The following is a 23,391-nucleotide window of genomic DNA, read 5'->3' as shown; positions in this document are numbered from 1 at the left end:
AGGCATCACATATGAGTACACTTTGTAACCTGTTGAGTTGCATTAAAAATGTAAGTCATTATCATATTTTTTAAACAAGAAAGCAGAATCCTCAGTGAGCTGTGGCCTACTCAAGATCTCACCAATAGCTTGTCACAAAGCCAAGGACAATGCCTGGGGTCTCCAGATTCACTGTTATATGCTCACTGTATGACAGGGCACTCTCACCTTTTAGTGTTAACTTTAAAACTCTGCATGTGTTTTAGAAGTGGCCTCACCCTATTTCCCAATAACTTTTGCATGCAGTTGAACTCCTAGTACACCTAGGAATACTTAGGAAATATGTTCTAGCTAACTTTTCTGGCTAACCAAGTGTGAACCAGAAAAAGTATTGTACTATTCTTCTGTCCAGAGGTTTTCCAAACATGAATGGCTCGCTATCCTACCTTGGTACGACCAGCAGGGCAAACACCTTTTGGTCCATTTTTGTTAATCACCAAGGCTCTCACTGTGTCTCAGCCATCCTTTGAGGCATTGACTACTGTTTCAATGCCTACAACTGATAAGCTGCCTTGTGGTTTCTAAAGTGCATCCACAAGCATCATCTTGTTCAATCATGACAACGCTACAAGATAACTATTATCTTGTAGATAACAAGAAAACTGTAGCTCAGAGATTTTGAGACTCACCTAAGTTCACACAGCAGATTCAGAGTCTAAGCTTCAGTGTTCTGCCCAGCCCCAGTGTCTCTGTAGGCATAGGCAGTGTGCTTGGTTGTCCTGGACCCCTCCCGGCCCCAGGATTTCCCCATGGATCAACCAGCATTCCAGCGGGGGGGCAGATGGCCCATGCAAATCTTGTGCTTTGAAGAAAGTGTGATAAAAATAACTATACTATACAAAGGTGCAGGCAGAGCAATCACGAGGAGGCAAAGTGTATTTTTGGAGGTACCACACTCTGTCTGAAAGGGCAAAAGGAGAGAAGCGTAATCAGGACTCAGGGAGAGAAGGCTGTGTGGAGAGGGCCACCTGGCAGGAGCCATGATCTTTAGTGGATGGACACAGTAACCCAGCAGAGGGGAGCTGAAGATAAAACACTGAGCCTCCCTCCCAATTGCCTGCTGGTACCTCCCGTTGACCAATACAACCAGAAGGCCAGGGAGCCTTGGATGTGGGCCGTGCTGGGCAGCATCCCGGGACACAGCTAGTAGGTGAGTGAGAGAATCAGGGGGAACAAACAGAGGCCACTTACACTCCCTGAAGCTCCCCTGTGTCTAAATTCCTGACATTCTCTATCAAACATTGTTTCTGGTATGGCCACACCAGCCACGATTGAGCTAAACACGTAGTAGGAACTCATTAAATACTTTCATGCAATGACTTCTTTAATAGAACTCCTTAGATCTCTTACAGTGACATACAAAGACTAAATTATTTTCTTGTGTGATTTGCCTCTTCTAAAAGAGGACTTTCCCATCGAAATCTGATTAATGGGGCGGTTTTCCCTGCGCTGGGCTCTGGGGTTTGTTGTTGTTAATATTACTAAATGCACGATGCATGATACATGATGCCATGCAAGGGCCTGAGATCCTGGACCTGCGATGAGTGGGAGAAAAGAGTGAAAGGAAGCGGCAGGCTGTGATTTCCTCCCTGGCTTAGGGGGTTGGGGAGCAAAGGTGGTATCTCAGTGCTAAATAACCAGATCTCTGAACAAGCTTCCGGCACTCCGCCCGCTAAGTAGATGCCAGGCATTCTCTTGAAAGTGTTTTCACAACAGTTTCTGCCAAATAAACACACAGATGATATTCTCACCTCCTGGAGTGTTGACAAACAAGGAAGCAGAATGGGAAACTTCTGTAAGCAGAAATACTGTCCCAGACTAGGTAACAATCAATCCTCACACGGTTTTTCTTTTTAATTATTTATTTCAAGCAAATAAATTTAAAATGACTGCTTACTGGTTGGTACTGCTTGGTGTCAGAGGCAGATTAATTTTGGATTTACACTGGTTGTTAAAGGGAACCAATATTTATATCTTTGCAGAATGAATTGTGGAAGTACAGGAACAAACACAGCAGAGTCTCTTTACGCTTACACCTCAGATGCATAGACTTCTGCCCATGCCAGAAAAAAAGAAAAAAGCCTCAAAGCAAAACGCAATTGTCTTGCCTAGTGTGTAGCACGGGCTTAATGAGATGAGTTATATAATCATCACAGCTATTCATATCCTTCATTTAAGAAAAGTATACAACCTCACCTTTTGCCATGTGACAAAAATGCCTTCTATGGGAAGGGTATGCAACCCACTCATTGACTGTGGGCTTGGTCATTTGACTTACTTTAGCCATTGGAAAGTCAGGGGAAATGCCGCTTGGAGCAGAAGCGGAAGAGGCATAGCGCATGTTTCCACTAGCCCTTGTTCCTGGCCCGCGCAGGAGAGAGCGCCATGAGTCAGGTAGGGCTGCTCCTCTAGCTCAAATCCCAGGCTGAGCAGATGTGGAGACTCATAGTCCGGAATGACGAAGAGACCCAAAGCCAGTCCACAGCCTGGGGCAGAACCCCAGCACAACATAAACGTCATTGTTGTGACATACTGAATTTTGAGGTTGTTTATTACTGTAGCAGAAGCTGATTAGTGCACTCAATATCTTATTAGAAACAGAAAGAGAAACAGCAAGCTTTGAAAAGGAAGCTGAATTGGTATGACCTCTTTTGCCTAACCACTCAGTCATCATAAACTCAAACTCCCCTTTAGAGGCATTCCGAGCAAATCAAAGCCAGCTGTATCTGAGATTCCGTGTACAATATAAATGGGTTAACACATCGTTAAGTACTATGGTGGGTGATCCAAAAATACTTGGGATCGGTTTGATCTATCAAACGCTTAACAAAGATATAACTGGGGAGATTAGCTATCTGAAAAATCAGAAACCCTGGTCTTTAAGCCAATTATGTACCTGAGTGAGCTTGTCAGGAATCAACCTTGTGTGATGTAGGAGGCACATGCACGCACACAGGACAAGACATCTTCCTAACCGCTCGGTCACGGCCCAAAACTGTCAAGCACAATAAACTGCGCCTGCCCAAGACGTACAAAACAGAATGTGACCGCTCTAGAAGCTTCAACACGTGAGACACTGCTGGTCACTGCAGAAACCGAAGATGTTTAGTCTGGGAAAGATAAAGACTCCATCCGAGATACGTTCATTGCCTTCGAAAACGTGAAGTCTTTTCCCATAGGCAGATTAGCCCTTACATGTACAGAACAGAGAACAAAACTGGGGGCAACAGGAGAGAGTACCAGAACATAGATATCAATCCAGCTTCCTAGGGCGCTTTGCGAGGGCCGGGCAGACCCTGAGATTCAGATGCATAGGACCTGTGTCAGGCCTCCCGTGTAAAGTCACAGTGACTGACAGGCAAGCACACTCACCGTCGGGGTGCAAACACAGAGCCGTAAGTGGCAAGCTTGGGAGGACGACAGGAGCTACAGAAGCCAGGCCCTCAGTGGAAACTCTGCCATCAGAGACTGGCTGAGTGAGTCACAGGCATAAAGGTCAGAAAGGGGTCACACTTGCAGGGATAGGGTGCTGACGGTAAGTGAAGCCCCAAGGCCAAGCCCTCCAACAGTGTGTCTACATCTTGGGCAGAGAAGTCAAGGGTGTAGAAGAGTGAGAGGAGTATAACCCCCACAGGCCCAAGCAAACCTGCTGAGATGCCCCTTTAGATAACAAAACACAGGAAAGGAGAAAGCCACTCTCTGCAAACCTGAGAAAGGTAAGCACGAGTCCCTTGCAGAGGGAGTGCCAGGGGGTTCATTGTGCAGCCAGAATTGCAGAGGAGTTTCAGCAGTGAAAAGCCCTGGATAAGGACTGGGCAGTGGACCAAGGGTCCTCTGAGAGCTACCTATGGAGGGGGAGGGGGAGGGGGAGGTGGTAGGAAAAGGTGTCAGCAGCTGGGGACCAAGAGACCCGGTCAGGTGCCAGAGCAGGGCAGTTCGAGATGAGGCTGCCATGCCATGCCAGGCACTGTGCTGAAAGCTTCACTCGTACTTCCTCCTTCCCTCCTTACCAGCACCCTGTGAGCTTGGTACACTTATTATGCCATTTCATAGATGTCCACATTGGAGCATCAGAGGCTTGGCCCAAGGTCACTTAGCTAGTAAGGGCAGAGCCAGAATTTGAACCCAGGGAATCTGGCTGCTGAATTACGTCCTTAACCAGGAGCCAGGAGCTCAACCCAGAGGAGGAAAAGCAGTGAGGTTGGAGGGGTTAAGGGTCAGCACAGGACCCCAGGATACAGGAGTCGGGGGGAGGAGCTCAGAAGGCTCCTCTTGACCCTGAGTAACCAGGTGGAGCTCATCAGACCAGGCACCTTTCACTCGGTTTGCCAGGGGACACTGATTAGAAGAATTCTGTTGCAATTGTAACTGTCCAACCGTGTGAAGAGGCTGCTTCTACCAGCCAATGTTCCCTGCTGCTCCAGATGTTTCAGCAAAGGCTGGACAATTACTCACAGGGAATGTCATAAAGGGATTTCAGTAATCCCTTAGTGTATTTGCAAAATCAGGCAAGAATGATTTGGGGCTGTTTACTGTTTTGTTATCCTTCGTTTCCTCCCTCTCCTCTCCTCCAAAGGCAGACTCCAGTCTAATTCAGTAATCCTACCTCAGCAAACGTCTAAGCCGTAATTATTTTCATCCTCACCCGAACCTGCTCTTACCGACATTATACTCAGAGCCTGCTGAACCCTCCAGCAACCCAGCAAACACCACAATGATGACTCTCTTCTCCCAGAGGTCCTGTAAGCCTTCCTTAGTTAAAGCCGTGAAGTATTTTGAGACACTTGAATTAAAGTGCTGGAGAAAGCACCACACACATTTATTGCTCATCTTGGAAAGACAACAGCAATGAGCTTCCAAAACTATCTTTGAGTAACATAATCTGGGGGTAATGAATATGGATATTGTCAATAGCCACTTAGAAGTATGTTTTCTCTTGTACATTTTGTTCCCTCCAGTAGATTTCCAACCAAGACAGGAAATGCCCCAAGCCCCTGCTTGCAACAGTAAGGCAAGCCCTGAGGGCAATTACGTGGAGGGAACAGAGCCAGTAAGGAATCCTCGCCACCCTCAACTGTTCTGCTCCTCGAGTCTCTGTGTTTTTCACCATGGTTTCTAATTGTCTATTAAATAGAAGCCACCACCTCTCTAACAAGCCTGGTTCATTGCTCAGTGTCCCTGTGACACTTTCTGATGAAGGTTGATCAGGACAAGTATCCCAGAGGCTGTCTCCAGACAGCGTAGCATCCGTGGTCACTGGCAACAGGAGACAGCTGCTGAGAGGCCCAGCTGCCTGCCCGGGATGAGGAACAGGACGGGTCTGTCGGACTTGTGGCCCCACGGGGAAAATGGCGATGGTTAGTCAGGGCTCTCCAGAGAAACACAATCAATAGGCTACATATGTGTACAGATATATATGAGGTGATTTATTATAGGCATTGACTCCCATGTTATGGAGGCCAAAAAGTCCCACAATTAGCTGTCTGCAAGCTGGAGAACCAGGAAAGGCAGTGTTGCATTGTAATTCACTCTGAGGCTGAAGGCCCGAGCATCAGGAGGGACCGGTGGGTAAGTTCCAGTCTGACTTTAAAAGGAACAAGGAACACCGATGTCCAAGGAGAGGAGAAGACAGAGTCTCAGCTCAAGCAGAATCAGCGAATTCACCTTTCCTCTGCCTTTTTCTTCTCAATGGATTGGACAATGCCCACCCATACCGATGAGGGTCATCTCCTTAGCCTACCAATTCTAACACTAATCTCTCCCAGAGATACCCTCACACACACACCCAAAAATAACATTTCACCAGCTATCTGTCATCCCTAATTCCAGCCAGGATGACACATAAAAATCCATCATCACAGGCAATATGTGGCTTTCCACACCCAGCATTTCAGCCATGCCTGGTGGTATAGGGCAGTGGACCCAACCCTGCCTTGCTAGAATAACCTGGGGAGCTCTAACAAATCCCTGTATCTAGGCCACACCTCAGCTCAGTTAAATTGGGGTTTCTGGGGTGGGGTCAGGCACCAGTGTTTCTGAAAGACCCCTGGGAAACTCTGTGCAGCCAGGATGGCGACCCACTGCCTCCCTCAGCAGCAGGTGCACGCTTCACTCACCTTGTACCTCCGTCCTGGGACCAACTTGTTGTTGGGCATGATTCCTCAGTTCAGGGGTCCCCAACCCCAACCCGAGGCTGCAGACTGGTACTGTCCTTGGCTTGTTAGGAACTGGGCCACACAGCAGGACGTGAGCAGCGAACCTAGCAAAGCTTCTGCCTGAGCTCCTCCGACTCCTGTCCTCCCCCTCCCACTGCCCCACCCCTGTCCGTGGAAAAATTGTCTTCCACGAAACCAGTCCCTGGTGCCAAAAAGGCTGGGGACCGCTGCGCAGGCTCAGTTAACTTTGCACAGCAGCTACAATGAGCTCTTAAGAATATAAATCACGTTGTGTCACTCTCCAGAATAAAACCCTCCCGTGGCATCACACTGTATGTAGCATAAACTCAAGCCCCTCCTCTTGGCTTGAGGGACCCTCAGCAGTCTGACGCTGCCCACATCAGGCAGGAGAGCCAGGAGTAAGGACTGAGCTCTGTGAGTGGACGGCCCAGAGCCACACGCCAGCTCTGACTTTATGGGCCCATGAATTCCACAAAGTGACTGGGCCTCTCCCAGCCTCCGCTGCCTCATCTGTAAAGGCGGTTTTGTTGTAAGCATTGAATGAGTGGACACACGTAAAGCTGTCACACAGCCCTCAGATCCTCCTCCTCACCCTGTCCCAGTCGTGATCACTCAGTTCCCAGAACAGCCACTCCTGTTTTCCACTGTGGACCGCCTGCAGGAAGAGTGACATCTGGCATGACTGGCACTCAGGAGCCAGTGTCACTATGGCTCCTGAGGGTCAGGAGCCTAACCCTAACCCTCTGCCCCTTCAGCACCCTGTCTGATTTCCTCTGCAGCCTGTATTCATTTGCTAAGGCTACTATAGGAAAGAACGACAAACTGGGTGACATAAGCAACAGAAATTGATGACCTCACAGTTCTAGAGGCTGGAAGTCCAAGACCAAGGTGTTGGCAGGGTTGGTTCCTTCCAAGGCTGTGAGGGAGGATCTGTTCTGTGGCTCTCTCCTAACCTCTGGTGCTTTTCCAGAAATCCCTGGTGTTCCATGGCTTACAGATGTATGGCCCTGACCTTTGCCTTCATCTTCACACTTTGTTCTCTGTGTATGGCTCTGTGTCCAAATCTCTTTTTATAAGGAGTCATATTGGTTAGGTGCCCACCCTATTCCAGCATGACCTCATCTTAACTAATTATATCTGCAATGACTCCATTTCCAAATAAGGTCTCATTTTAAGGTACTGCACGTTAGATCTTCAACATATGGATTTGAGGGGTCACAATTCAATCCACAACATAGCCCTTATCCCTCTCTGAAGCCACCTGGTTCTATTTGTCTACCTGTGTATTGTGTTACATGCTTTGTCTTTCCACACTGAATGTCATCATTTATATTGTTTGATTTTTTCTGCAACAGTCATGCTGTGCTTTTGTAACAGGAAAAATAACTTTTCAGAAAAACGAACAAACAAAGCCCTCCTTCGTGCTGTGACTTGGCTTACCTCCCATTCTAGATGGGAAGCTCCGTGAGAGCAGCTCCCATGTCTCAGCACCCCTGAACCTAACCCACGCCTGGCACATAATGGATGTTCACTATAGGCTGGCTGAGTTGCAATTAAACAGATAATACGCGAGATTCCCCACAAGAGCTCAATAGGTTAAGCAAAGCAGTCATTCTTTCAGCTTTCCTGGTACGTGTGTGACACATTTTCTCACAAATGTAGAAATATTTTTTTAAAAAAGAATGTTGCTGACAGTCTAGGCTTTTAAATGACTCTGGCATATATGGTGGCATCGAACTGGACTGGCATTTCAAGGTGTTGTCAAGGATTGCAACCCAGCAGAGAGCAATACTGTCAGATCCAGGAGGAAATTTAAGCAGTAAGGCCATGCCCCCAACTCCTGTGAACCAAACTGCCACATTTCACATGATTCTCCTAATTAGGTTGTGTTTGCAAAAGCTCTAGAAGCAGACAAGTGTTACGTTAAGTACTAAGTGGTATGCATTAATATTGGTAGATTATGTGGGCTGGTATTTATTATAGACATAAATGTCCTATGCTTATCAGCACAGTACGATATTCAGCTGTACTTTACATTTTCCTTTATAGACGTTTATAATGCTGCTGACTTCCAAAGACAGTAGCTTCATATAATTTCCTAACTTGACAAAACTTTTGAAATCATCTAAGACAATAGTTCTCAACTCTATCTCTTTTGTAATAAGTGAGCGCCACACCCCTCTTTAATGTCCTGAAGCAAAACTCACGGAGAACCTGCCTCTAGATAACATACTGCAGTACGTAAACACTCAGGCATGTCCAAATGAAGCTTTCAGATGCATGCACTACATGAAGAAATACTGCAAATGGGCCAGTTCCAAATGGCAGGCTGTTACATGTGTGGTACAGCGTGGGAGATGCAGTACCACATGGCATTGCTGGGCGGGGGGGGCTGGTTTTCTGAAATGGAGAGGAACTCCTCCTCTAAAGAAATTACAACCTTCCTTCAATTTATTTTATAGTTGTATTCCTGAAAAATTTGATGAAATTGTGTATTAATACCATCCCCCCAATCCCATGTGTTTATATTTAAAACAGAGTTAGGTTTTAGGTTCAGATCATCATAACCAGAATTTTCACCTACAAGAATGTCTGATGAGATATTCCCACATGTTTAGCATCTCTGGGGCCCACACACCAAATGCCAGGAGCATTCTCCCATCCCCAATCTTTGTAAAGCAAGAAAATGTTCAAAACATTTTTCACTAGGTCAAGTGAAAACTTTGATTACACTATTCATTCATAATGGTCAACCTATTTGTTACTTCAATTCATACATCCTCTGTATGAATTATGAGTGAATTCACACAGAATCAGAGTGAACTATGATTAAGGATGGATAAATTAGAGCTCTGCTCATCATTCATTGTGTTAAGAAATTTTAAAATAATTATGACATGTTTAACTAATCTTGATTTGTATTTATTTGTATTTTCCTGGTTATTAGACTAAAATATGCTCATTAGAAATATATTTGGGTGTGTAGAACAAAGAAAAAACATGTTTTTAATTTAGTTTGAGAGCAAGGTTCCAAAGCAAGACCTAGACTAATTTTACATCCTTGTGTAAAAACTGAGGATGTTGTGTCCCCAGAGGATGTGCCCAAGAATCACAGATCAAGTCTTGGCCAAGCCAGGTAAAAAGTTCTTAGAGTTCAGACAGATGAGCACATTCCATGTTCCAGGCATTGTCTTAAGCTTGTTTCAGACATACTTTAATTTAATCTTCACATAAACATTAGGCTGACTTTCTTATCCCCATTGTACAATTGAAACCGAAGTACAGAGAAGTGAAGGAACTTAGAAGGTCCCAGAGAAGCAAGAGGCAGTGCACTGACTCAGTCCAGCCTCTTCAGAACAACTATGCAACACAGAGTGAGCTATAGACTGTCATTCAGGAGTGGAGGGGACACAAAGGGGAAAATGCAACGCTCTTGTGTAAGAGTAAACAGGATAGGCCAGTTCTCCCAGCATGCCTCTGAGTCATGGTTTGTTCCCCACTTAGTCTCATCTCCTTGCTTGTGTTTTTCCTGCAGATATTCATGCCCAGGAGAAGGCTGCTTTGGGTCCCTCTGGACCTCTCCTAAAAGGGAGATCCCTGTGCACTCGATGAGCTCCAGAAGCACCCACTAAGGCTTCCATAGCCCTCTACCATCAGTTGACCTTCACCAGAACCCCTACCACTCAGGATGAGTGGCTTCCTGGCCTCCCTGGACCCCCGGCGGGTGCAATGGGGGGCAGCCTGGTATGCCATGCACTCCAGGATCCTGCGCACCAAACCAGTGGAGTCCATGCTGGAGGGAACAGGGGCCACCACAGCACATGGCACCAAGCTAGCCCAGGTGCTCACCACCGTGGACCTCATCTCACTTGGTGTTGGCAGCTGTGTGGGCACTGGCATGTACGTGGTATCTGGCCTGGTGGCCAAGGAAATGGCAGGACCTGGTGTCATTGTGTCCTTCATCATTGCAGCCGTTGCATCCATATTATCAGGTAAGGGTCTCCATGCAGCGGAAGGTCTGTGGAAAGCATGCTTGCCGGACTATTGTCATTCATCCCACAATTCTAGAGTTTTGGTTCAACTGTAGTAGCTAAACTTTTCATTGGTTTCTGGATACAAATAATTGTTCTGGTGCCCAGCCATCTCCCAACTTCCTACTCCCTGTCATGTCCTAATGGTTCCATTTTTATTTTAACTTTCCCTTCCCTTGAAAGATAGATCAGTTCTTTTATAAGGGGGACAGTGAATATAGCTAGGATATAAATAATAAATAAAGGCTAGGAAGAGTAGCAAAGTAAGTCAATAAATCTGATATGATTGGGATTTGATGAGCCTCAAACTGGTACTGCAACTCCACAGCAGGAGGAAACCAAGCTAGAAATGCAAAGCCATTGTGAGACCCATGAAGCACCATCTGCCACACCGACTGATATTCTCCAGAGGTAGCTCAACTAGCGCCTTCTCTTACCTGGAGAAAGAATCCTAAAACTCATTATCTGCTTTTTAATGAGGTACCAGGACCTAGCGTTTATCATCTGTGAAATGGCTTTCCCATTCCTCTTCCCTCCTCTTCTCTTGAGCTGTGTTCCATACAGTACCTTCCCAGAATGCCAGGGATAGGTCAACAGACAACTTGAATGAGAAGGAAAAGGAAAATATTCCGCTTCTCGATGGTTGTAATGCAAAAGCATGAGGTGGATCATGTGGCTCCACCACGAAGGGGTGAATGTCATGGTCTTTTCAAATGTTTCATGAGACATAGGAATGCGAACTTACTTTGGGAGGTCTGTGTGCTGATACATGCCATCACAAGAAAGTCTGCGTTCACATTGTATATCCAGCAAAATGGTCTGTGCACATGGGATGCATGGACTAGAGACATGCAACCAGAAAGTGCGCTGATTTGAATTTGATACCCTTTCAATTTGATGAGGGAAATATTTCCAGACTGATTTTATCTATCTTCAGTCATGGCTTACTTCCCTGCTAGTTTTACCACTACCTCTTTTTCTAAAGTCATTCTCTAATATGCATGAATATTTTAATAATTAAGTTTCCTGCAGAACAAAGGATTTTTTTCCTTATAGATAAAATAAATTATTCACCTAGAATGAATTTCATGGATGATTAAAATTCTATTAACTTGATTGCAATCATTTTCTAACTTATTTGGCAAAGAAATTATTTGAGAGAAGGCACCAGATTTTTACCATAAATTATAGGTCTAAAAGTGTCACCATCTAGAACAGACCAGCCACAGTAAGACAGAAGGCAGACCTGTAACCCGGGGGCCTACAGACGGCACAGGGCAGAGGGCTGAGAGTCCTGCTCAGTTCATACAGGCTGCACAGTCTCCTCCAGATCCACCCTATTGGGGCCCAGTCCCCCAGGTCACGATGATTCCATGAATGAGTCACCCACATCTTATTCTTCATGATGCCACACTACATTCAGAAACCAGAACGAGGCCCAGTCGCACTCTGGCAGCCTGCCCCCGTCGCAGCGCTCATGGGTGCTGCATAACCTAGACGCTTCTGCTGCTCGGGTGGGTCTAAGATTGGACCAGTCCATGCTGTACTGCACTGCACCATGAGCCCTGATTCTGTACCTTCTTCCAGCTTTGCTGAGTGAGGCCATGTGGTTACCCTGAAGTCAGTTGTGGTGGGAGTATTCATACCACGGAAACCAGCAAATGCTACAAACCAGAGTTTGCTTGTTTTTAGGTAGCAAAACAAGGTAGCAAAACCCAACCGATGGTTGGGTTTTAGCTCCACCGAAGGCTCTGGCACTGCTGCCCAGTAACAGGTGCACCAAAAGAAAAGCCTGCTTCTCCCCCAACCAGGGACCCACCCCTTCTTCAATATGGCCACATTCATAACATTTCTGCACACCTTGTAACTGATTCATTTCCCTGCCGAGGCCAGCCAGAATTCCTCCTACAGCCCCAGCCAGGGCCAGGACCAAAACAACTTGTGCCAAAGTTAACATATTTATAGCAGGTTTCTTCAACCAGGCCTCTCACTCTATTATCCTTTGTCACTAAACAAAGAAAGTTCCCCTCCACTGTCTTCTTTCCACTCCCATATCATCAGCCCATATTGACAGCTTCTCCGTATCACAATAATCATATCATGGGGTGCTTTTCTACTTCTGGCCAGAAACAAAAGCTGGTTGGACCCTGAGGACACCATTGCCCTGCCACCCAACCTGGGGAGGATACCATTCCCACACTCCTCACCCACTCACAAGGTCAGGGGGATCTGCTTCCACTGCCCCTTCCAGATCCCTGTTCTTCCTTCATCACAGCAAAGCTCCACCACTGCCTCGCTGTGTGGTCTTCAGCAAGTTACTGAACCTCTCAAAGTTCTCAGTTTCGTTTTTTTCCTCTGCAAAGTGGGGATAATAATAGAGCTGAACTGGTGGTGTTGTTATGTGAAAATATATGCAAAGCTCTTGGCGAAATGCCTGTCAGTAACAAACATCCATGAAAATTCACGCCCCCTAGCCCACAACGCTTATTTATTCTGATCTCCTCACCTCCCAGTCACTGCTCACAGTCTTCCTCTCCAGCCCAGCATCTGCCATAATCCCAGGCAACTGGAATATCCAGGCAGATAAACCCATCTACCACCACAGCCTAGCCATAACTGGGCAGTGCTATGCCCATGACCCTCACCTCTACTGGTGCCACATCAGCCACCACTCTTGTGGATACACCCTGGTATTGTCATCACCTAGAATGGTTTTGCCTCACGAACCTTAAATGAAAACCCCATGCTCTCTGACCATAGCTCATTCCCTTACTGGGCTTGCTCCTAAACCCCTTTGTCTCCCTGGCCATCATCCAGCCTCTGAAATGACCCAGTAAAATCTATCCCAGAATCTGCTTTCTCAAGTCTGCACCTGGGTGAATGAGCTCTTGGGAAAGGTCACTCAACCTCACATAGGAGCATACCACAAAGTTAAGGTCTCCAGCCTCCCTTTGCTGGGTCCACAAGTTCTTTCACTTGCCCTTTGTCAAATCTTCTCAATGGTTTTTCTACACTTTCATTGTTCTCCATAAGCCCTGCTCAATTTATAACTCTTCACTTAGAGCAGACAGCCTTGATTCTTTCAAAATACCTGCCATGAGTTCCTTAAATATTGTACCACTAAATATGTCCCTATACTATCACCCACACACACCACCTTTCCTCCAGTTTCAGAGGAAACATCCTCTGGGAACATCCTCACTTTCAAGTCAATCAATTCTATGAGCCCTTAACCTTATCCTTTTATACTCTCAATAATCCCCCTCTCCAATTGTGTCCTCATCCTCTCTTCAACTGGCTTCTTCCCCAGGTCATGTCTCTCTCATCCTAAAATATAATTCTTCCTAGGACCACATTCTCTTCTAGCAACTTCCAGTCTTCCTCCTCTCCTAATCATTTAGACTCCTCAAGAATGCTCGTTGGTGGCTCTTACCTCTGATTCATTCCTCAACCCACTGCTTTCTGGCATCTGCCCCCACTACCTAATGAAATGAAACTTACTGAGGTCACCAATGATATGCCCTTTGCCAAGTCTTATTGATATTTTTCTGCACTTATCTTACTGGAACTCTGCTATATTTGACAAAGTCATGCCATCTATCTTGAGACATTTAATATTCTCCTGACTTTGTGTGAGAATATGAAGTTCTTATACTTCTCTGATCATTTCTTCTCTTTCTCCTTCATGACTTCCCTTTCTCTACTTGCTCTCTAAGTGTTGGTGTTTCCCACCCTACACTCCCTTCAAGGTGACTATGTACTCTCTCATGCTTTCAACCGTCATCAATACCCCCATGCCTATAACAATTCATGTCTCAGCCATATACATGTCTTCCAAGCCTCACTGCCTACCAAACATTTCCATCTGGATGTCCCAGACACACCTCAATTCAACATATTCCAAACGTCCCCAGGTGTCTCTCTCTGAGAACACGAGGGTAGAGGTGATTCAGAAGTGCTGAGGTCAGTGGAAGTTGGTGCTCTCAATGAGTTCAAAAAATCACTGAAATAAAAATATTGAAGAAGTGTGCTGGAGGGTAGAAGTGACATTGGAGAGTGGAATGTTCGAAATTAAGATTCCATAGGTGGCACAGTAATTAGTAATGTTAATTTTAGACTTGGAACCTGGCTCAGCCACTGACTACCTATGAGAACTTGAGCGAGTTCCAAAACTTCCCTGAGCCTCAGTTTCTCCACTTTGAAAATGGTCGTAATAACACCTGATTCATAGAGTTGTGAGGACTAAATGAGATGCCTGTAAAGTGCCTGGTACAATGCCTGACACATAACACTAAATAAGTGTTTATTTCTATCATGTGCTAAACCCTCTATTAGGAGCTCACCATATAGTATCACATTTAAAGCTCATATCTCTTGAAGATAGGTTTTGTTATCTCCAGTTTTACATATAAAGAAATTGAAACTTAAATAACAGAACCTAGATTCTGTTTTCAAATTTCAAACCTAGATGCAATTTTGTTTGTGCCAACAATATCTTTCGACCCTGACTATGAATTTAAGTCTCTTGAAGACATTTTTTTCTGAATAATGGATTGGGGAAGGAGGTGGTCAGCTTTATTGAATAATAATTACATACAGTAAAATTTACCCTTTTAAATGTACAATTCTATGAATTTAACCAACCCATACAATTATGTAACCTCCACCATAATCAAGCTACATAAGAGTCCCATCACCCTCAAATGAGTCTTTCATGTTACCTCTTTGTGCGTTTCCCCTCCTCCCATTCCAGCCCCTGGCAGCCACTGATCTCCTCTGTCCCTATATTTTTGCTTTTTCCAGAATGTCATATAAATGGAATCATTCAATATGTAACCTTTTGAGTTTGGTTTCTTTTACTTAGCATGATGCAATATAAATTTATATTGTTTGTATCAGTGGGCTGTTCCATTTTACTTCTGAGTAATATCTCACTGTATGGCTCTACCACAGTTTGCTTATCCATTTACTAGTTGAATGACGGTTCGGTTATTTCCAGTCGACCATTATGAATAAAGCTGTTATAAGTATTTATGTGCAGGTTATTGTGTGAACACAAGTTGTTATTTCTTTTGAGTAAATACCTAGAAGTGGTATTGTTGGGTTTTGTGGTAAGTGTATATGTAACTTCATAGTAACCTGCCAGATGGCTTTCCAAAGTTGCAGTATCTTTTCCATTCTCACCAGCTGTACGCAAGAGCTCCAGCTGCTCTGTTCCTTGCCAGCCCTCACTATTGTCATGTGTTGTTTTTTTGTGGTTGTTTTGTTTGTTTGCCACTTTAAAAAGTATCTAGTGGTATTTCAGTGTGGTTTTGATTAGCATTTCTCTAATTACTATTTGGGCATCTTTTTATATGCTTATTTGCCATCTACATAGCTTATTTTTTAAAAATTATTTTATTGTTGTTTAATTACAGTTGTCTGCATTTTCTTCCCACCACTCCCCCCCACCCCAGCCAAACCCACCTTCCTCCCTTGCTTCCACCCCATCTTGGTTTTCTCCCTGTGTCCTTTATAGTAGTTCCTAAAAACCCTTCTCCCCACTGTCCCCTCCCCCCTCCCCTCTGGCTACTGATAGATTGTTCTTAATTTCAATGTCTCTGGTTATATTTTGCTTGCTTTTTTCTTTTGTTGATTATGTTCCATATAGCTTCTTTAGTGAAATGTCTGTTCAAATCTTTTGCTCACTTTTTTATTGGGTTCTTCATTTTTTTATTACTAACTTTTAAAGTTCTTTATGTATTCTGAATACAAGACCTTTCTTAGATATGTTCTCACAAATATTTTCTCCCAGTTTGTGGCTCATCTTTGAATTTTTTTTAATTTCTGTTTATTTATTTTTAAAAATACTGATGCCCAGGCTCCATCCCCAGAGATTCTAATTTAATTGGACTGGAGTAGAGCCTGGATTGCTTTTTTTAAATTCCCCAGAGGATTCAAATGTACAGCCAGGATTAAGGACTACTTATTATAGAAGCCAGAACCTACCTTCTTTACAGCTATGACCTACAAGAAGAGGAAACGTATGTTAGGGTAGAAACTATTTAGCCAGCAGATTCTCAAGAGAGTTTCTTAGCCTTGTGGCCTCATTCCCCATACAATGCTAGCCTGCTTATAACATGAAACAAAACTGACTAGGAGAGAGAGCAACTCTCTCTACGATTTAACAAGACCCAAAGTTACAATAACTTCCCATGCTCCTCCTACCAGTCCGGCACCAACACCATAACTGCCCACAGCCCATCACAGTGGAGGGAAACTGCAGAGGAAACAGCTTGTGCTGTCACCTTTGCCCTTTGTCCAAAGGTCTGATCCACCCTTTAATGGCCCAGCAGACCACAACCAGACCCACCCCATGCCCATCACCAGAGCTAAAAACCCTTTTGTGTGTACCAGAGGAAGTACACTGGTGAGGGAAAATAGTTTTTCTTCCTGGTTACCACCTACAGCTCTGTTGACAGACTGATGGATGGAGGGAAGATGGTTCACGAGGTTCTCTAATTCAGCTGACTGGAATGAAACACAGAGCAAAGCCACCATGCCAGTGACATCTGGCCATTAAAAGCAACCTTCCCTAAGAGGCTCCTACAAACTTGAGTTCTTGTAAAGGACGGCTGGTTTAATTTTTTTTCTAAGTTTATTTCCAGTTCTCTTTTAATATCAATAAATTGAACCTCAGAAAGAATACAGACCTGACTCCTAAGTTCATGGACTTTCTACAATAACCCTTCAAGTTCGCATCACAGATGGTTTGGGTAAGGATAAAATGACAGGGCACACACAGAGACAGCACCAGTCCCCTGCCCGGTGCACAATGCCAGTCATTTTTATCATCCACTTAGAAGAAACAGTTGGCAAAAGTCTAATAAGCTATAGCTCAATAAAGATGTATTAGGTACTCACCATATACCACCGGTCCTGGGGCAGTACCAAAATTAATAAGAAATTATCTCTACCCTAGAAGGCCCATGGCTTATTGATGGAGATGAACACCAAACCTGAGAAGTAACTATGGTAATAGTAACACTAGTAATAATAGCAATAGTAGCAGCAATAGCTACCATTTGTTGAGCACATAACTACGTACCAAAAGAGTTCTAAGTGCTTAGCACATTATTTTATTAACCCTCACAAAAAAACCCAAAACCTATGTGATAAGTGGTATTATTTTCCTTTCATTAAATATTAGAACTGGGAGGCTTCTGAAAAGTTTGGTAATTTGCTTACGAGTGACAGATCAAGCAACAGAGTGAAAGCATTCTGACTCCAGAGCCCACTCCTTAATCACTTTGCTATTCTGCTACTGTATTAGCAGATTCAGATTAGGTTCAATTGTATAAAATAGAGAACTAGAAGTGAGAGATAATTTCACTTATCTTTTACGTAAAAGAAATCTGAGGGGAAGCTGCTGCTGTGGCTCCACAGTCACAGGGACTCAGGCTATTTGGTCTTTCTGCTCTGCCATCCAGATGCTTGGCTTCCATGCTCAAGGTGACTTTGAGATCCAAAATGGCTGCTGCAGCTCCAGCCACCACGTCTGAGTTCCAGAAGGCAGGAAAGAGATTAGAAGTTGGGGCAGGTCACTTCCCACATTTCTGTCCCCTTTATAAGTGCCTTTCTCATGAGCTTTTTTCTGTAACTACTACTTACATTGGCTAAAACCTGGACACTTGGCCACATACGTGAGGCTGAGAATGTCATCTTCTGACTGGGTATATTGTCAACCCCAGTATCATAGAGGTTCTGTTGATGGGGAAAAAAAGGAAAACTGGCTGTCACTGCCAGATTCATAATGGATTCATAACCCCTAAGCCCTCCAGTTTGCTGAGGTCAATTTGTCATGAAATATTTAAGTAAAATTGGTTCTGATTCCCAGTAATGCACAATCAGAAGATACATTAGAAAATCTAGACCCCTTTTAATAAACCTAGGGAGTTGTGAGTCTCACCTTTCTCATACTTTTTCCAACCCTGAATCCCCGCTTCCATGGAGTCTCTGTCTCCACTCTGCACTTCACTTCCCAATGCCCCTTTCTTCACCTCTTCATCCAACTAGATGACCCCAATTCTCTTCCCCAAAGTATCAACAAGGCAATGTTGCATGTACAGCAGACTTTGTGGAAAGTTTGGGCCAGAGGTGGGAGATATCATGCAGTCCATTCCAGCAGACACTAAGCTTACAATTAAATATAGGACACTCCAATTCTTCCTGCATTTAGAGAATGTCCAACCTTCTCTTCTTGGCTCCAGCTTCCAGCGCCATTGATAGGCAGCCTTTCTCCTTCATACTCCTTAGACTGTTCACTGTCAAGCCCTAAGATTTTCTCTGTCTTATCCAGAGCAGTTTGCTAATCTCTATCTCCCTCCAAGTTCATCCTGATCATTTTTCAAAGACTATGATATCCCAAACAAAATAATCCATCAAGATAATTCACTAAACAAAATGGGTTCTTAGGGGAGGGATTTGGGGGCCAAACCAAGATTATATATTATTCTGTAGGTGCTGAGAAGTTCAGTGGCATGACTAGGTATGTATTTTAGCAACAGTGGGAAGAGAAGAGAGGTGACGAAACTGGTTGTATGCATACTGCATAGAACAGACAAGAGATTACGAAGCGCTAGGCCCTAACAGTGGATAGAAGGAAACTTAAGATGGAGAGGATTTGAGCATGGGTGGATGAAGGAGGCTGAGGGGAAAAAAGATAAGTACTCTTTCTAGCTGAGAAAAGACTCATAGTAAATAAGAATGTTTTTGAAATAATGTCATTACAATAATTGATCTACAACACCATTCTGGTGACCGAAAGTGAAAGTAGAAACAGAAAACTCTGGTATAGAGAGAGGACCCTCGCAGAGCACCCTCGCGGGGGGATAGTAAACTAACCTTTGCGTGCAGGACACTGCAGATGGTGCTTTCATGTAGCACCTGCTGTCTCTGTCACCAACACAGTGGAGGGAGGGGTGATTTTAGTTCTGTCCTCAGATGAGGAGCCAACCAATTGGAGGTTAAAGTAACTTCCTGCGAGGCAGGCAGAGATTTCGTTGTAGAGCCAGAAGTGAAATCTGAGTCTGTAGGACTCCAAAACTCAAGGTCTTCTATTTCAGCAAGCTGCCCCTGAGATCTTGGAAGCCAATATTTCTCATTAGATGTGGATTAACAATTGCAATCAATGAGAAGGGCCTAAAAGGCAATAAAGAATCATCAAACTGAGTAGTCTTTTTCTTGGCCCTCTTAGCTTATGGTTTAGCACTAGGGTTTATAATTCATATTTCCTGCCATCCTCATTTGCTCTTTAGCATCTCTGATTGGCCAGCAGGTGAGCACATGATAAGTGAGTCCCTGGGGAGGTGGTAAGGGGAGCAGAGCTCTATCAAACAGATGCCTTTCCCACAGGTGAGGCTCCCAACGTTCTCCTTGGGCTAGGTCCGAGGACCTTTGTAAAGTTTAAGCAGGGTCTCCCCATTCCAGCATTCATCTCAGGTTGGATTTTCATGACTAAGGAAGATTTCTAAAGATTCAGGGTCTGTTTTGCTGGCCTGGTGAGTTTCTTTGTTTTGTTTTTAAGAGCAAACCACTTTTCCCTCCTTAAACTGAAACCAGACTTGAGAGGTGAACATCAGGAGATCGGTTCTTGTGCAACCCCTTCTCACTGATCTGAGATCATTTGTTCATTCCACAAACTTGCATTGATTTGTTCCTCCAAACGTATCTGAGAACTGCTCTCAACCGTACTGGGAGGTAGAAGAGGAGCAACGTTAAGAGGGTGGGGAAGGAGGGTAAAGACCAGCAAATGCACACCAGTCTTCAAGCCTCTGGAAGATGAGAACTCCAAAATAATGTTCAAATACACAGCCACATGCTGAAATGTTAATAATGATTACAGCTACTCCTGATATTTTTAAAGTCTCTGAGACATCCTAACTTATTAAACACTCAATAAATGTTAGGCACTGTGATTATTATTATTGTTTTTATTCTTATTAGGCAAATACTGTGCATTTATCACCTCATTTAATCCTCCCAACCCCCCTGCTAGGTAGCTATTAGTGTTTTCATTTTATGGTGAATCCTAAAAGCTAAATCAGTGAAGACTTACAATGTGCCTGGCACTAGCTAAATACCAGTTGCATAATCCTCCCAACAAATTCTACAAAATAAGTGCCATTATTATACTCCTTTTGTAGATGTCAAAACTAAGGCTCAGAGATTTTTGGTGACTTGTCTGGGGCCACAAGGCAGTCAGTGTCAAAGGCCAAGTCTGAGCTGAATTATGTCTGCCTCCAGACTGGTACCCCTAAGCTGCTTCCTGCAGGCACACACCCCAAAATTCAAAAAGTAACCAAAGAAAATCAAATTAGTCAAGGAAACTCTCACTCTTATTGGGGTTTCAAAAAAAAAAAAAAAAAGAAAAGAAAACCCATTGCTCATTGTATTCTATTGATTAGGAGAGTGCTTTTTTAGCTCAAAACTTCTGTAACCCAGGTCACGAAAATGACTTCTAAGCTCTGTCACCTTTCTGTCACCTGTTAGCAGTGAGAAGGGTGTTGTGAAGTGCATGTAGCTGTTCTATACAGGGCTGATTGACAGCCCTGTAGGAAGGATGTCAGTTACCAGTTCAGAGAAGGTGAACATATTTTATATAATAGAAACTAGAGCTTTCAAATTGCTGATTGTGAAAATGAGTTTCCTCCAGCAAACCCCAGAAGAACCTGGGCTTCTTTTACACCTTCAGCAGCACTTAGTAGAGTGGACAGCGCAGACCAAGAGCACCTGGCATGGCTGTGGGAGGGACTGGCCACCAGCTCTGAGGTGCTGCAGAGCACAGGATCACAGGAAAGAACTCAGACAAAGAGCTTGGCATTGATACGAAGAAAGAAGACAGGCACACGTGCCACAATTGTGAGCACTGTAGCACACAACAGGGCCTGGGCCAGAAGTCAGATCTAGGTCCGGCTCTGTCCCCCAACAGCGAGGGACCCTTGGGCAAATTGTTCACATCTCTTGACCTCAAGTTCTCCCTCTGCAAAATGAAGAATTTGGATTACATTGCCTGTATGAGTTAGGTGTTTTGTTGTTGTTTTTTAATAATCTAGGAATGGATAGATTTGTAAAGAGAGATCCAATATCTCAACTCCCCCACAACACACACACACACCAACCTCATGTAGCAATTAGTCCCTGTAGCTGAGCCTTGCTCTGCCATTGACTACTTGTATGACTTGGGAAATCCACTTAACCTAGAGCTTCCCCCAAATTACCGATGTGCCAACATGGTGACCCCTCAGCCCTCTGGGCAGCTGGGAGGTGGCAGAGGGCCCAGGCTAGTACACTCTGCCTATGAGCAGCCTCACCCCCTTACACATGACCTTCTTCTCCTAACCATACAAATAGTATCGTTATCTAGGTGTGTCCTGTCAGGTGGAAAAGATTGGGGAGTCCTGATAATCTGACCAAACCTTGGATTCATCATTTGTAAATGAAAATATTAACAGCCTATGCACTATAACCATCTCATAAAAATAAGATGGTGTATATAAAGTGCTCAGTGTAACTGATGTACATAGTAAATGCTCAGTAGTCTTTGGTGTTATTATTATTCTCCTACCACTACTACTGGCCAGGTCCCCAACTTAACAAGGCTACATGTGTCCTTAATGCAGATGAGTGGTCCTGGTTCAGATTCTGAAGCTTCTCAGTGCATACCCCACAGAAGACCCAGCAGGCCTGCCTCCTACTCTGCCTTTCTCCAGATGAACCTTGTGCAAAGAGTGTACGTTTACTTCTGAAAATATTTGCCTAAGAGGAATTGCCACCTCTATGGCACAGCCCCCTTCAAAAATGCTGTGCTTCAAAATATACAGAAAGGCTGTGCCTCAGAAAACAAGCAAATAAATACATATAATAATTATGAATTGTGAGTAGTGCTATAAGGACATTAAAAGGGTTACCATGGCAAAGCGCTGTCTCTGAACAAGCGATATTTAAGCAGCCCCAACTCGGCAAAGTGAAATAGGGGCTGGAGATGAGTAAGGCGCGATGGTCATGGAACGACCACTTGAGATGGGAGTACGGATGGAAACCCTCAAAGAGAAGTTACGCCAAGTGCCAGCCTTTGCCTCAGACACCTGGGACAAGGCAGACTTTGTTCATAGAGCCTGCCTGGCTGGCTTTGGCAGCTCAGGAGCTTTGCACGTGCCAGGCCACCTGCTCCGAACACTCGTGCCCTCCTCACATTGCTAGGTCGCAGAGGCTAGTGCTAAGGGACCATGACCATCAAGGGAATCAGGGGGCTCCTGGAAAATTCCACTGGCCCTGGTGAGGGGGTGAGATCACCAAAGCAAAATGTGGAAAAGAGCTAGGGGCCAAACTTGGTTAAATAGCTACCATCAAAGGGGAGAAATAAGAAGCAAAAATGGAGACGAGAAAAAAGTGGGCAGAGGAGTAGGAATAGAACTGAAGGAAGAACAACTTCTTACACAAGGAAACAAAGGGGTAAGCCCTGGTGTTCCAAGCTTCAGAAATACTCAGAAAAGGCCGCTGCCATGACAGCCTGGGGATTGGAAGTAGCAGTTTCTGGGGTGTAGGGTAGACAGACACCCCATTTCACAGAATAGAGTTGCAAGGAGAAGAGGGAATCTCAAGCGGTAGGAGGAATCTTTGATTTAACAGCCCAAGGAATGCATTTGCCTTGGAGACAACTCGTGCCTGTGCTTTACTGAGCGCCGAGTGGCTGCATATATGTGAAAAGGAATGGTTTGCTAATATGCATTACAAACATTCACAGTAGACTTTACCATGGGCATTTTCATGGATCTGGCCCCCCAAAAAATCCCGTGCAGAATAGTTGAAAATATATATACATATATGTATAACTGTACATGTGTGTGTGTATATGTATATATATACACACACAAAAAAAAACATATCATTAGATCCTATTAACTCTTTCAGGACTTCAAAAGATAATTTATTTTGGAATAAATTTAATAGCTCTCGGCTATATTTACTCATCTTGAAACTTTATACCCCAGCTTGTAATTTCTTAGGCTTTTTAAGAAAATAACCAAGCTAATGAATTTCTCTTATCTGTGAACCATAGATACAAATGCCTGCTCCTTTGCAAACATTACTCAGAATGTTTTCCA

At 44.3% G+C, this 23,391-nt stretch overlaps 1 protein-coding gene across 1 annotated transcript in view; it reads left to right on the top strand.

The window, feature by feature from the left end:
- Positions 1-23,391, top strand: part of SLC7A14 (solute carrier family 7 member 14) — a 103,339-nt gene that overhangs the window by 40,764 nt on the left and 39,184 nt on the right. Inside the window, exon 2 of the mRNA XM_024560528.3 lies at positions 9,751-10,207. Coding sequence (XP_024416296.1) covers positions 9,904-10,207 — 304 coding nt within the window. The 5' untranslated portion in view covers positions 9,751-9,903. The remainder of the gene's footprint in view (positions 1-9,750; positions 10,208-23,391) is intronic.

This window comes from Desmodus rotundus, chromosome 2 (genome assembly GCF_022682495.2).
Source record: "Desmodus rotundus isolate HL8 chromosome 2, HLdesRot8A.1, whole genome shotgun sequence".
NCBI classification, from domain to species: Eukaryota; Metazoa; Chordata; class Mammalia; order Chiroptera; family Phyllostomidae; genus Desmodus; species Desmodus rotundus.
This window is presented reverse-complemented; position numbering and strand designations above follow the sequence as displayed.